This window comes from Phocoena phocoena, chromosome 15 (assembly GCF_963924675.1).
Source record: "Phocoena phocoena chromosome 15, mPhoPho1.1, whole genome shotgun sequence".
NCBI lineage: Eukaryota > Metazoa > Chordata > Mammalia > Artiodactyla > Phocoenidae > Phocoena > Phocoena phocoena.
This window is the reverse complement of record NC_089233.1, coordinates 25,258,189-25,272,659: the sequence shown is the minus strand read 5'-3', so window position 1 is coordinate 25,272,659 and position 14,471 is coordinate 25,258,189. Positions and strand designations below refer to the sequence as shown.

At 51.7% G+C, this 14,471-nt stretch overlaps 1 protein-coding gene across 1 annotated transcript in view; it reads left to right on the top strand.

The window, feature by feature from the left end:
* ABCC1 (ATP binding cassette subfamily C member 1 (ABCC1 blood group)) overlaps window positions 1-14,471 on the top strand; it is a 91,725-nt gene that overhangs the window by 56,536 nt on the left and 20,718 nt on the right. The window contains exons 17-19 of the mRNA XM_065892768.1: window positions 1,605-1,772; window positions 3,497-3,680; window positions 13,029-13,119. Coding sequence (XP_065748840.1) covers window positions 1,605-1,772; window positions 3,497-3,680; window positions 13,029-13,119 — 443 coding nt within the window. The remainder of the gene's footprint in view (window positions 1-1,604; window positions 1,773-3,496; window positions 3,681-13,028; window positions 13,120-14,471) is intronic.

Below are 14,471 nucleotides of genomic sequence, written 5' to 3'. Positions count from 1 at the left end.
AAGAGAACAAAAAAAAAAAATGTGATGTCCCTTAAAGCACACTGTCCTTTCTACCCACAAAGCAAATCACTTGGTTGAGCCCAAAGACAAGGGACCAGGAAGTGCACTCTACCTTTGCAGTCATGTGACTTTGTCACATGACCAAGGGCACTATACAGAGAAGAGGGGTGTCAATGATTCAAATGTCCACAGTTCCTTTCAAAACTGTGATAACGGTAAAAATAATACAATAGCTAACACTTACTGAGTAATTACTATGAGCCAGGCACTGTGCTAAACATTTTATACATATTTTGTCCTTACAGCAAGCCATGAGATGGGATTTACTGTTAACCCTATGTAATGGTTGAGGGAAAGGAGGCCAAAAGACTTGCCTGAGCCCCTTCCCACCTCAGGGCCTTTGCATGTGCTTTCCCCGCTGCCTGGCTGGCTTGCTCGAGTGCCCCCTAGTGGTTACGTGGTGTGCGCTCGGGGAGTGTGAATGTTCTACTGGGGCACCGAAGAGCTTTCCCATCTTTGCTTTTAGTTACAAGCCAGTGGCTCCACCAGCTTTCCTAGTTGGTGAATGATTTCTTTTATTTGAGGGAAATCTGCAGCTCCTTGGAAAGAAAAAACAAATTACTAGGGTTTTCTGGGTTTTTAAGTAGAAAAGGAGCCTGAGTTATTGCTAGTATAAGCAGAAAATAACTCAGTGAGAACTGAGTTTAAGGATACAAATGCATTTCCTGGAATCCAGGGCCTGGAATGTGGTGGGGCTCACAGGCAACCTGGGACAGGCAGCCTGGTTTCTCCTCTGTCTTTTGTCTCTGCTTTTCTGCACAGCTTTGTCCCTTTTTTTCACAAGTGTCTGTTTCTGCCACTTGGAGACTCCTCACTTTCGCTGTTTAGGTCCCAGTACCAAATTCTGGAGGGAGAGGACGTGATTGGCTTAGTTTGGGTCTGGTGTCTGCCCTGGGCCAACAAGCTGTGGCCAGAGGGACCCTCAAAATGAACCTGGTTACCAGGACCCCACCTCAGAGCATGGAGAGGGTGGGCATCTCTTGGGAGAGAGGCTGGGCAGTTAGCCCATGTCCACTTTGATTCCAGCCAGATATGGAAGCCATGCTGGGTTATCTGTTGCAGGAGGGCTGTGTGGGCCATGCCCCCTGGTTCACATTAGAAAATGGTGCCCTTCCTGCCGGCGAGTGGGACACAGGCTGGATTGCAGCACCCCCGGGGCACAGCCTGCCTTGACTGTGTGGCTTCACCAGTGAGTGATCCAGAGTAGGAACCAGACTCCAAGATCAGGAGCCCTCCCTGTAGCCAGCACTGTCTGGTGCCACCGGCCTCCCTTTCCCAACTGTGCCGAGTACCCTGCTCAGCAGTGCCCAGAGGCTCAGGTTTTCTCTTTGCCTGTTTTACATTTGAGGCCGAACCCCCTGCCGGCACTTGAACCCACATCGGTACAGGTGTGATCTAACGCCGTTGCCACCTGCTCCATCCGTGGGTGGCGGGTGCAGCCCTGAAGGGCCTGCGGCCGCCGTCTCCTGCCTCCCAAGCAGGTGGCCCCCTCTGTCTGTCTCTGCTTCCCAGGAGGCCCACCCTTCTAACGTGTCTCTGCCCAGGGCGTGAACCTGTCTGGCGGCCAGAAGCAACGCGTGAGCCTGGCCCGGGCCGTGTATTGCGACTCCGACATCTACCTCTTTGACGATCCCCTCTCGGCGGTGGACGCCCACGTGGGGAAGCACATATTTGAAAACGTGGTTGGCCCCAAGGGGATGCTGAAGAACAAGGTACCTGCTGCACGTGTGGCTCGGGGTCTGGGTCTGGCCGTCGCTCTTTGGTCAAGTCGCAGTGTGTCCCCTTTGGGATACCTTAACTTAACTGGACTCGAGAACATGTTTCTAATCCTTCCCTTGGCAGCCTTCCCGGGACAGCCTTCTTGCTCTTGTCTTTATAGGCGGACGTCCTCGGCACTGAGTGGAAGTCATTACCTCCACTTGGCCAAAAGAAGCCTCTCTTCCTGATTAAATAACGGGGGGTGGCTTCGCAGAGGGAAATCCCACCCCAAGATCCCCTGTCAGCAGGGAGGCCGCTTTCCCTTCCCTGCTGAGATGGCCATGGGCTGAGGGACAGAGGTTTGAGCAGGAAAACTGCCACCACACCTTAACGTGAGAGGAAACGGTTCCTTTCCTCTTTTATTACTTTTTAATTTATTTGTTTAGGGGAATTATAGGAGAGGGAGGTTAACTGGCTCTTCTTCCCCCTCCCCCATTAAAAAAGTAAAACATGCCCGTGGGAAAAATGTAGCAAATTCAGAAAACCACGGAGGAGAAAAACAAAAGCAGTTATGCATAATCCCCCCACTTGGAGATTTTTGTATTTCTTTCCAGTCTTTTTGCTGTGTATATAAGTTTTTTAATAGGATTATCACATCATACCTAGATACAGTAAACCTCATGCCACTTAACGTGTTGTAAGCATTCCCATGCACACCACAAAAATTCTGTATAATTTTTAAATATTAAAAAAAATTTTTTTTGCTGTTGTCAAAGTAACATATGTCCATAGTAACAAAACCAGAGAGTACGAGAGCATATGTAAAGTTAAAAAAATGATTCTCTCTCATCCTGCAGCCCTAGCTCCTCTGTGGAAAGCAGGGGCCAGCAAATCTGGCCTGCTGCCTGTTTCTTGGGCAGCCCACTAGCTAAGAATGGTCTGTACGTTTTTTAACTGCTTGGAGAAAACCTGAAGAAAAATATTTTGTGACAGGAAAATTGCATTAAACTTACATATCGGCTTCCATAAATAAAGCGTTATTGGATCACAGCCAGCCCATCTGTTTATGTCTTGTGTATGGCTGCCTTCAGACCTGGCAGCGACCAGAGGGCCCATAAAGCTGAAAATATTTACCAGTTGACCATTTAAGAAAAAGTTTGCCAACTTGTGTAAACAGTTTGATGAACATCCTCCCAAACTTGGAGATAGTTAGATAAAATGTATACACATGTACAAAACTCTGTACTCTTTTCGGGGAGGGAGACACTTGAAAAAAATTCAGCTACTGCCTGCACATTTTTTGCAGCAGTGTCATTCTTTTATTCATCTACACATGCATGGTTCCCTCCTTCCCTCTCCTCCAGATCTTTGTTTAAAAATAACCTCCCCCATAACCCTTGTTAAAATTGCACCGCCCCTAACTACCTCGATATCCCTTCCCGTTTGCTAATGTGTGCTCACCATCCAGCACAGTGTTTTACTTACGTTGGTCATTTCTCCCCCGACCCTGGAATCTGGGGCAGGAATCTTTGTTTCCCTCCCTGCTGCCCCCCCGACCCCAGCTCCCGGCCAGTGCGTGTTGAATGAAAGCACGTGCGGATTGGAATGCTTCTGCACGCTTGCATCCCAGGCACATGTCCAACCTCGCAGTTGAGATCTGTGTCCAGGTGGGCGGAGGGGGGGCAGGGAATTTCCCTCTCGCGCGCATGCGCTGATGTGGCCGTGGCTCTGCCCGCAGACGCGGATCCTGGTCACGCACGGCATCAGCTACCTGCCCCAGGTGGATGTCATCATTGTCATGAGTGGTGGCAAGATCTCCGAGATGGGCTCCTACCAGGAGCTGCTGGCCCGGGACGGGGCCTTTGCCGAGTTCCTGCGCACGTACGCCAGCGCCGAGCAGGAGCAGGGGGAGCCCGACGACGGTAGGGCTGCGCGGGGCCCCGGCGCGGGTGGTGCCTTGTCCAGCCCCAGTTGTCCCCTGGAGGTTCCCACCAGCCACCCTAGCAGCTCATCAGGGCATCAGATGGGGGGTTGGGCCAGGCACCCTGAGGAACCATCTGGAAGGACTTTCTGGGCTGAATTGAGAGGGGGCCCCAGTGCTTTATAGCCGGGTCAGCAGAGCTGGACGCAAGTCCGCACACTTTTCTGCGATGAGGCTCTGTGCCTATTGAGTTTCAGGGTCTCGGTGGCAAAAATGGAGGTAGTGATAGTTACAGTCCTCCTGGCTCCCAAGAGACTGTGAGAAGCCAATGGCATATGCGCCATAATCCAGAACAGATGTGAGGGTCATGAGGCCATACGTGGTGGCAGAGCCTGCAGGCTGGAAGTTGGCAGGACCTGGCTTCGAACCCCAGCTGCTGCTCTTTCCAGCTGTGTGATGTCAGGCCGTTGCTGATAAAGCAGTATAACAACAGAGCCAACCTTCTGGCACTTGGTGTAGAATGAATATGCTAGATTACTGGAGCCTTTGGCACGGTACCAATGACAGCTGCTGTTATTACTCCCCTGGGAAGCGTGCCCCTCTGATGTCCCCATGCACTTGGCATCTACCAGGTCCAGGTAGACCTGCCCGCTTCCCAGCCACCACACCCGCTCTGTCCTCCCAGGTCAGGACTCTGAGAGCAGGGATAGTCCCAGAGGCACGCTTTGAATTCTGGGCTGGGAGCTCATCCTGTCTTTATTTGAAGCAAATGGGGTGAGGCTTCTGAGAATCCTGTTCTCTCTCTTATTCGTCGGTTTAAAATTCAGGGAATTGGTTGGCAGCCTTTCCAGGCTCCCCTGTGTTTATGTCAGATTGGCGTCTGGAATGGATCCTCTGCCGGTCCTCCTCGGAGCCTCGACCTGAGTTAATACGGAGAGGGAAGAGGTCACCTGATGCCTTTTCTGCTTTGGGTTCAGCTGTTGCTAAAAAGAGTGGAACTAAAGAGAGGTCACCTGTCCTACTCCGATCTCCCTCTTTCAGGAGCTAATTACAGACTCCCTGAGGGTCTGGGGTGTGTTTGTTACATACTTAGTCCCCAAACAGGTCTCAGCTTGGCTATCCCCCAGGGTGGGGCTGCAGGACTGCCTCGTTGCACAACTCCTGTGGGCAGAGTTGTCATCGAGGTGTCTGTGATGTAAAGACATACAACAGTGAATGGTTGTTGACTACTTACTGGGGCTTCTGTCCTTGACAGGGGTTATCCTGTTGACTCCTCCTACCAGCTTTTCATGAAAGAGGTAGGATGTGGTTCCCAGTTCACTGGTGAGGAAGCTGAGGCTTAGAGAAGCTTGTCCCTTCTATGCCTGGGACAGGCGGGTCCCTGTCCCTGTCCCTGTGAATGGGGCCGATCACTAAGAAAGCTATCTACTATTCATTGGTTTAGTCATTCAGTAGGTGTTTACTGAGCACCTAATATGTGTTAAGTGCTTGTATTATTTTCCTAGGGCTACTGTAACAGAGTACCATCAGCTGAGTAGCTTAAACAACAGAAATGCCTTTTCTCACAGATCTGGAGGCTGGAAGTCTGAGATCAAGGTGTCAGCAGGGTTGGTCCCTTCTGAGGGCTGTGAGGGTTCCATACCTGTACCCCAGCTTCTGGTGGTTTGCTGGCAATCTCTGGCATTCCTTGCAGAAACATCACCTCAGTCCACCCTCATCTTCACCTGGTGTTCTTCTCCTTGTGGTGTGTCTATCTCCAAACCTCCCCTTCTTATGAGGACACCAGTTATATAGGATTAGGGTCCATCCTCATGAGCTCACCTGAACTTATTACATCTACAAAGACCGTATGTCCACGTACAGTCACATTCCAAGATACTGGAGGTTAGGACTTCAGTATATGAATTTAGTTGGGCGGGGGGAGTATAATTCAGCCCATAACAGTACCATTCTAGGTTTTGAGGAGACAGAAGTGAACAAAATATAGGCAAATCCTGCCCTCGTGGAGCTCAGAATCTAGTGGGAGAGAAAGGCAGTAAGCAATCAGCGGAAGAAGATGGTGTCATGCAGCATTAAGTGCTGTGAAGGAAAGCATGTAGGGGAATGGGCTGGGGAGTGATGGGGGTTCGGGCAACTCAGGCAGGGTGGTCAGGGAAGCCCTTTGTGGGGAACAGTGTTCTGACACGGAACAGCACAGGCCTCAGCCCGGCGTGAGCTTGGTCTGTTCAAGGAACAGAGAAGAGGCCAATGTGGCCACACCGTGGTGGGCAAGGGACAGGGTGGGAGACGAGGCTGGCAGGGGTGTGGGTGGTTTACCCTTCGGGGCCTTCAGAGTGAGGAGTTTGGGTTTTGTTCTCAGTGCAGCAGGAAGCCACTGAATGTCAGAAAGGGGAGGGCACACAGCAAGAGTGCACACCTTCATTCCTCTGTGTTAGAGATTGCTGGAGTCCTCGTAGTTTTTTGGTTTGTTTTTTTTTTTTTTGCGGTACACAGGCCTCTCACTGTTGTGGCCTCTCCCGTTGCGGAGCACAGGCTCCGGGCGCGCAGGCTCAGCGGCCATGGCTCACGGGCCCAGCCGCTCGGCGGCATGTGGGATCTTCCCGGACCGGAGCACGAACCCGCGTCCCCTGCATCGGCAGGCGGACTCTCAATCACTGCGCCACAAGGGAAGCCCTCTCTTTTGGTTTTTTTTGAAGTGTAATTTACCTGCAACACTATGCTAGTTCCTGGTGCACGGTGTAGTGATTTGATATTTCTATACATCACAAAGCGACCGCCACACAAGTCTGCTTTCTGTATAGATTTGTCTTACTCTGAACATTTCATATAAACAGAATTCTTTAACGTGGTCTTTTGTGCCTGGCTTCTCTCACTTAGCCTGATGTTTCCCAGGTCTGTCTATGGTAGCTTGCATCAGCACTTCATTTCTTCTGATTGTTGAACTGTAGACACACAACGTTTTATTTACTCATTCATCAGCTGACGAGCATTCGAGCTGTTTCCACTTTTTGTCTATTATGAATAGTGCTGCTACAAACCCTAGGGGTTTTAAAAGAAAAGTATTTTCTTTTGCCAGTGCAAGATAGCTGACGCTCCCTCCAGCATTTAAACTCTAGGTTGGAATGAGTTTCTACATGTTCATGCTCCTGTGATTGGAAGGTTCTGCTGTGAGTCTAAGCTGCTTTCCTCTTGCTGCAGAGTCTCCTTCCTCGGATTGTCTCTTAGCCCAAGTCAAGCCAAGGTCACACGATGGGTGGTGGCAACTTCAAGATCACTGTATGTCACCGGCCTGCTTGGTGGGCTGCATGTAGGCAAAAATAACCCTCTGTGCTTTCTAAAGTGACGTGTGTGGGTTTATCTGAATCTTTTTCCCAGAATGAGGTCTCTGTCTCCCCTTTCTATCCAGCTGAGCAGGGACTGTCCTTATATCTTGTTGAGTTTTTTCCCTTCCCTTCCGCCCCAGCCGCCCGCATATCCAAAGCAGGTTATGCAGAACATGGAATGCTGCCAGTTAAAAAAATAGTTTTGTGTGCACGTCAGCACTTAATTTAGTGGTGAAAATACCATCCACCACCCTAGCTCCACTGTGGGTTTATTTCCCCAATTCAGCCACCCATCCCCATGCTGGACAGGTCACAGAGGTCTTCTGCCCATGGGTCTAAAAATCAAACGCCCTCCCCCCTTTCTTTCCACCTCTGTGGAGGGGCCCCCAGCGATAAGGCTTGGCGTCAGGGTCCAGACTTGCTCAGCTGTAGTCAACTCTGAGTGCCAGTGACCTTGGATTTGTTTGAACCACATTTTTGGCTCCTTCTAAAGGGAAACTTTTGTTTCCTCATTGGATTAATCAGGTCTTTTTTAGAACACGCAGGCTGAAGGACAAGTGTCTGCTGTGAGGGGATTCCTTCTCCCTGGGATGGGGAATAGTAGCTAGAGCTTGGGGTCGGGGGAGACTGACCCTTCCCCAGGGATATGCATGATCCTGTTTCTAGGAGACTTTTTGTTTGTTGGTTTTGGTTGCAAAGAGAGTTACAAAGTAGTTCGTTAACCTTGTACTTGGAAGATATAGAACATTTTCATTTTCTCTGGTTTCTTTATTAGAAACCTAAAACCTAGAATGGCGGTTTTCAGTAGAGAACATTTGTGCCTCCCAGGGACACTTGGCAATGTCTGGAGACATGTTTGGTTGTCACAGTGTGGGTGGAGGGGGACACTCCTGGCATCTAGTCAGGAGAGAGCAGGGATGCTGCTAAACAACCTGCAGTGCACGGGGCAACCCCCTGTGTCCCCCAGGAACAGAGAATGACCCAGCCCACGATGTCAGTAGAGCCGAGGGTGTGAAAGCCGCTCTGCTTTGACATCTCTCTGCCCAGGTTCTTCCCTTGTCATCTTGGGAGAAAGACTTTGATTCCAACGACCTGGCTGCTTTTCAGAACCTTATTCGAGACATCTCTCAACCTTGTCACTCATTTTTTTCCCTTTTTTCAGATTTTTTGGGGAATTTTTTTTTTACCTGATTATAAAATCACTATGTGCTCCATGTAGACAATGGCAAAGTGTAGAAAAGCTCCAAGAACCAGCAAAAAGAACATCCTTCTGCTCTTGCACTGCCCAGAGGGGAACTGCGTTGGCATTTGGCCCCTTTCCCACCTGTCTTTCTAGCCCAGGACCTTTTCCCTGAGAAGAGTAGGGTCCTAGGGCGTGCTTTTGTCATCAGTTCTCCTGTCCCTCTTTTGTTTCTTAACGTCAGGTCCCAGGCACCTCCCCGTGTTGCAGAAGTCTGTTGTAAGCACCGAACAGCAGCTGGAGAGTCTGTCAGACAGATGGCACATTCCTCCCTGCTGTCCTCAGTGTCCGTGTTTCTTCCCCTTTTGAGTCTGAAGAACTTGCAGGGCCGAGGCGGGAGGATAGGGCTGGGTGATGTAGCCGATCGATTCCGTTTTTGGTCAAAAACCAGCCGTTGACTGTAAAGCAGTGACTTGAATTCTTCCCTCAAGGGGGAGGCTTGCCTCCTGGCTCTTGCCCAAGCTGAGTTCCAGAACCTTCTTGAGAATAAACAGCGAGCCTGCGAGGTGCCCGCCTTGAGGGTCAGTGGCTGGCTGAACACACGGCCCGGGCAGTGCTTATTATGTATGTGGTTCAAGGGCCGGGGTGGCGCCTGGCTTACTAGTATCACAGGCCCGTCCCTGGTACTTAGAAGTACTCAAAGAAGAGTCATTGGGTTGCAACTTTTATGTCTTTGCTTCTTAATTATTTTATAGCACCCTCCCTCTCCCAACCCCCCACCATTCATATTTTCTCCTTACCCTGCTTTATTTTTCTTTGTAGCATTTAACACTGCCTGACAGTATATTCTGGATCTACTACTTGATCATTTCTTTTTCTCCCTTGGAATTTAAGCTCCATGAAGGTTTTCTTGTTCACCTCTGTATCCCCAGGGCTGAGAACAGTGCCTGGCGCATAGTGGATACTCAGGAAATGTGTTAAATAAGTGACTGAATGAGTTGCATCTTGATTGTTCAAGGCATGCCCTGCGTAACCATCGGACATTAACACATCTGTGTATATATCCCAGATTGGAAAGAACCATGAGCTGGTATTGCCCATTTCTCTCAGGGCTGGTTTAGAAACCATCTTTGTGGGTTCAGGCTAGGAGATGGCACCACTGTGGCCGATATTGTGCCCCTCTGGCATTGGAAGGTGGCTCTGCTCGTTCACTTGGCCATTCATTTGTTAATCCGTCCATCTGCTTATCTGCTGTGTGCCACGGGGACATCTGGTACATGAGCCACCATATGAAATGGTGCCTCTTGGATTGTGCAGTGCACATCCTGTGCAACCCCACATGGCCATTGGATGCACCAGGTGCTGGGAGTAGAGTGGTAGATAAGACCTAGGAATGGTCTCAAGAGTTCACAGTATGATGGGGGAGACAAACACTAAATAATCAGGGACATCATCGTGCTAAACGCGGTGCTGGAGGCGAGCCTGGGAAGCTGGAAGAACCCTGAGATGGGGTCCCCGTCCCAGCCTGGGGGGTCCAAGATGATATCTAAGCCAAGTCACCTCCTCTTCCCCCTTCTCTCCACGTGGAGCTGGCTCAGAGCAAGGTGTTCGTGTCCTTGAAGAAGCAGAGGCTGTGGGCTGGTGAGAGGCCTGTGCAATCTCCCAGCTGGCACGTCTGCCCTGCACTCTGTAATATTTTCTCTCTCTCCCTCTGGTGCCCGGGAAACAGGCATGAAGACAGAAGGTCTGTCTGCGTTTTTCTAGCTCTCTTTATGTTTGAACATTTGCAGCTTTTAGAGTAGGGGGCTGGCCCAGGCAGTGTACTTGTCAGGGATGTGCCCAGAACACGTGGGATGGGGAAACCGAGGCACAAATGCAGCAGGTCCCTCAGCTATCCTTGCCCCTCACCCTTAAGGAAAGACATTCATCCAAACCCTCTGGGCATTTAAGTGGGGGAACTCAAGGCTGGGGGGTTTTACCTTGGTGCTTAACGCTTTCTTGGGTCTTGTGAATTCCCAGGCACCAGTGTGATGGATGAGGAAGGTCAGTGCCAGCGAGGTAGAGTGGGCTGTGCTTGCAGAATGAGGCTGCAGATGGGCTTGTCCTGCTGCTGCATGCCTGGGAAGGGACCCTTGAATGTCTGCCTCTCCATCCCTTTCCATCGTTCCTCCAGCATTTATTGGGCACCTGCTCTGTGCCCGGCTTTGTGGTTGGCCCTTGGGGATACAGTTCAAATCTCCAGATTTCTTACAGGTTGGCTGAGTGACCTCAGCTAAGCTTTACCATCTTTGCAGGTCAAATGACCATGACCAGCATGCCTTGAAGGAGATCCTGGTTGCGAAATGCCTGGCACACAGTAGGTGGACAGTGAATGTAACAGTTTGATTATAACGACCCAACCCGTACCTCCTGGGCATGATCAAGACCCAGGCAGGCCAACACAGCACCGGGATGATGGGCTCCTGATGGAGTAGCTGCAGGTGGCTGGGGCACCGGAGGTGGGATGTTTCTAGAAGAACTTCAGCAGGGAAGGCTGCCCTGTCTCCCTCTGGTGACAGAAAAGTGTGAACCCGCCACCAGAGCAGACCCCTCCCTCCTGTCTTCCGTAACCGGTATGTGTGGCTGAGGGTCCAGGCGGAGGCCCCTTTTGGAGGCCACGGGAGCCAACTCCAGCCAGTTAAACAAGGGTGTTTACAGCCAGCTCAGAAATCAAAGGCAAAACTGAACAAGCGGGACTCAGGCAGTGGGAACTCTGGGCATGAGACTCCTTTAGGACAGAGCAGTTGGACAGATCTTTGGTCCTGAGGCCACCGATGGCTGAAAGTGCCGGGGGGAGGGGTTCTGATAGGCTGGCCTTGGGCAGGTTCCCCCTTGGCTGGGGAGCCTGGGCATCCTGGCAGACAGGCCAGGGAGACTCGGGAGGAGGGGGACTAAGCCCCTGAAAATTATGGGGTAATGCGGCACACACGTTCGGTTCCCCTCCTAGGACTCTCGGTCCCTCCCTTGCAGACGAGAATTTTCCAGCTGCCCCAGTTGGCGTATCACCTGTGGGCTAACTGGGTGGAGAAGACGGGGAGGCAGCCATGGAGGCCAATGTGGGGGCCTCTACTATGTGGGAAGCAGGAGGGGGAGGGAAGGTTGAGGCTCCCAGAGGGCCCCCGGGCAGCCGTGCAGGACAGAGGGTTCTCTGAAGCACCTGCCGCAGGACAGGTGTCTCTGGGAGTGTTTTAAAGCATCCCCATCCCTGCACAGAGCAAGACAGTCAAGGCCGGGCTTGGGCCCCAGTGCTGTGCATGTATATGAGCACTGTCTGCATGCAGCTGCATGGGAAGTCCTGCTTGTTATCACTCTTCTTTTCTGTTTGTTTTAGGGTTTTTTTCCAATTTAAAAAAAAAGGTTGCTGATATTTAAAGAAACATTTAAAGCAGTGATTCTCAATCCTGGCTGTGCCCCAGAATTACCTGTGGGACACGTTTAAAAATGCAGATATAACAGTAAGCGCCTCATCAACATCTTACGTTTCCCGAGCACCAGGCACAACCTCATCTCGTCCTCCCACTAATGAGGGCGGGTGCTGTTGTTGCTCCCATTTTGCAGAGGTGGAAGTTGAGGCTCAGAGGTTCATTGCTTCCGCAGTACCCACAGCTGGGAAGTGAGAGAACACTTCCCACACGTCCCAGCTACCTGACTGTGCTCTCAGCATGGAGGTCGGCCTCCCTGGCAGAGTCAGTGCAGGGACCTGGCTGGCCCAGGGCATCCTGGGTGATTCATTCACAGCCAAGATTGAGAATCACCAGCTCAGAGCTCCTCCCATCAACCCAGGAATGACCCCCCAGCCCTGGTTCCCTTCCATCTTCTGTTTCTTCCTGTGGCTGACGCCTGAGAGAGCCTGCCTTTCTGGATTCTGCTTTAATTCATGTCACATCAGCATGTTCTCAGGGTCACTGCTGGCTGTGTATTTATCCCCTCATATAACGTCTGTGCTGCATCCCCTCCTCTTCCAGGGTCAGTCCTCTGGAGCCCTACTTTATGCTTCTCTCTCCTGCTTTCTCTGTCCTGGCATCAAAGAGTGAGGAAATCAGTGCAAAGTGGGCGGTTACAAACGTATCACTGAGTTGCTGGAAGATTAAAGGAGAGACTGTATTTCAACACAGCACAGTGGCTGACGATAAATGTTAGCCACCGTTCTTAAGGTGACGGTGATCATTGTTGGTGCTGGGCAGATACTTCCTGGGATTGGGGCAGATATCCGGCTGGTATGGTGCCCCGTGGTGGCGGTATCAGTTGTTGAAGTGTTGAAATAGTTCCTTATTACTGGAAAAGCAGCTACTGCCCTAGCAGTCCCAGGTACCCCTTACCCCGATCTTCAGGCCCTCCCCTTGATCCGGCAAACAGAGGGTTAACTCTTGGCTGGGGGCGTCTGGGACTCTAGTGTCTGATGCCCTTGTCAAAACTGGTTGTCATTTATTTTGGGTTTCACCCCTGCTTGGGATGCTTGGGGGACCAGAGGACTGTGCCCTTTCCCCCATGTGGCTCACTGTGTCCTGGCTCCATTATCCGAGCTTCACACAGCACAGATGCCATCACCAGAACTGAATTTTACTGGTCGCTGCTGGCACAGGGCACTTGCTCAGGCCCAGGGCCCTTGAGACGGTTGCAAAGCACCATCCCTGCCCCAAGGAGGCTGGTTCCAGTATCTCCTGCAGCCCAGCTGGGGAGCCTGTCCGTGGCTGCAGCAAAGCAGGTCTTTCTGAGCTTCCAGGAGGCCAGGTTATCTGCCATCTCCCCGCACAGTGACAGGTTTTGGTGTCCAGCTCTTAAAGCCATGATTCCCCCTCCCCGCCAGGCTTAGCAGGTGTTGGCAGGCCAGGGAAGGAGATGAAGCAGGTGGAGAACGGCATGCTGGTGACGGACGCTGTGGGGAAGCAACTGCAGAGGTAAGGCGCGGGGTGGGGGTGCGGACACCCTGGGGATTCTCCCGGCACCACGTTTCTGCCCCCTGCCTGGGGAGGGGGGAGAGGAGGGAGACGGGTGCCCGCGGCGAGGCTCACCTACCAAAAAAGGCCTTCAGCTTCTGCCTCCCTCCCAAATCCTTGCGGGGGGACTTCACTTTCCAGGGAACAGAGGCCCAAAGGGGAAGCCTGGTTCTGTTCCTGCGAGACGGCATGGCTCACACAGGCCTCACGATTTACCCATCCTTCTGCGCTTCTGACACTCAAGCTCCCTACATGGTGTCTGTGGCTCTTTGCTCAAGTCACGCAGAGGGGCCTGGAACGTTCAGGCTTTAAGGACCAGCAGCTGATTCAAAATAGAAGTAATATTGACGGCTGCGTTTTATGTCCTGTTAGGAGCCAGGCACAGCGTCAAGCCCTGTAAGGTCTGTGGACCTGGAGGTAGTTACTGTCATCTTCCCATTTTACGGGTGAACAAACTGAGAGCTGTCCATAGGTCACGCAGCTGCAGAGAAGCTGAGCTTGAATTTGAACCCGAGTTTGGCTTCTGAGTCAATGCTCCTAAGTTCTACACTTTGGTGCTTTAAAGAAGGTTGCTTTTGGTTAGATCATTGGGTATTTGGAGGAGCGGCATTAACCTCCCTGTGCCTCAGTTTCCTCAGTTGTCAAATAGGGTCTTTGGTGCACTCACCTTGTAGGGTTGTAGGAAGGCTTGTGTGATACGCTGCCTGTGAAGCCATCAGCACTCAGTAAATGCCACTCAGTTATTTGGGTGAGCTGGGACCGCCTGGGGTTACTTCTTTTGGGGTGGGGGGATTTCACAGAAATGGGCTGGGAAGGAAATTGGCACAAGCATCTGTGCCCCCCAGAACCCTGCCCACGGTCCCCTCCTGGGCCTGGCTTTGTATCACACACAAGAGGTGGACATACTTCCTTCCTTCTCTGCTGGTACACCAGTACCGGTGATGAGCTCGGGGTGTGTGTGTGTGTGTGTGTAAAGCACTTAGAACAGTGCCTTGCCTGGAGTCAGCCGGGGGGTGAGGGGACACTGCCCCGGTCTGTGCGGCGGCCAGCATAATTAGTCTAAGAATTAGCTGAGATGAGGCAGGCTCCTGCAGGCTGTCCTGGGACGTAGGGGCAGGTGACTGCAAGAGAGAGCCACAGATGGACTGAGCAGAAACACACAGAACACTGGGTATTCGTTTTCCATTGCTGCATAGCAAAGGATCACAAGCTTAGTGGTTTGTCATCTCAGTTTCTGTGGGTCGAGGCGTCCAGGCACAGCTTAGCTGGCTCCTCTGCTCAGGGTCTCTCACAAGCTGTGACCAAGGCATTGG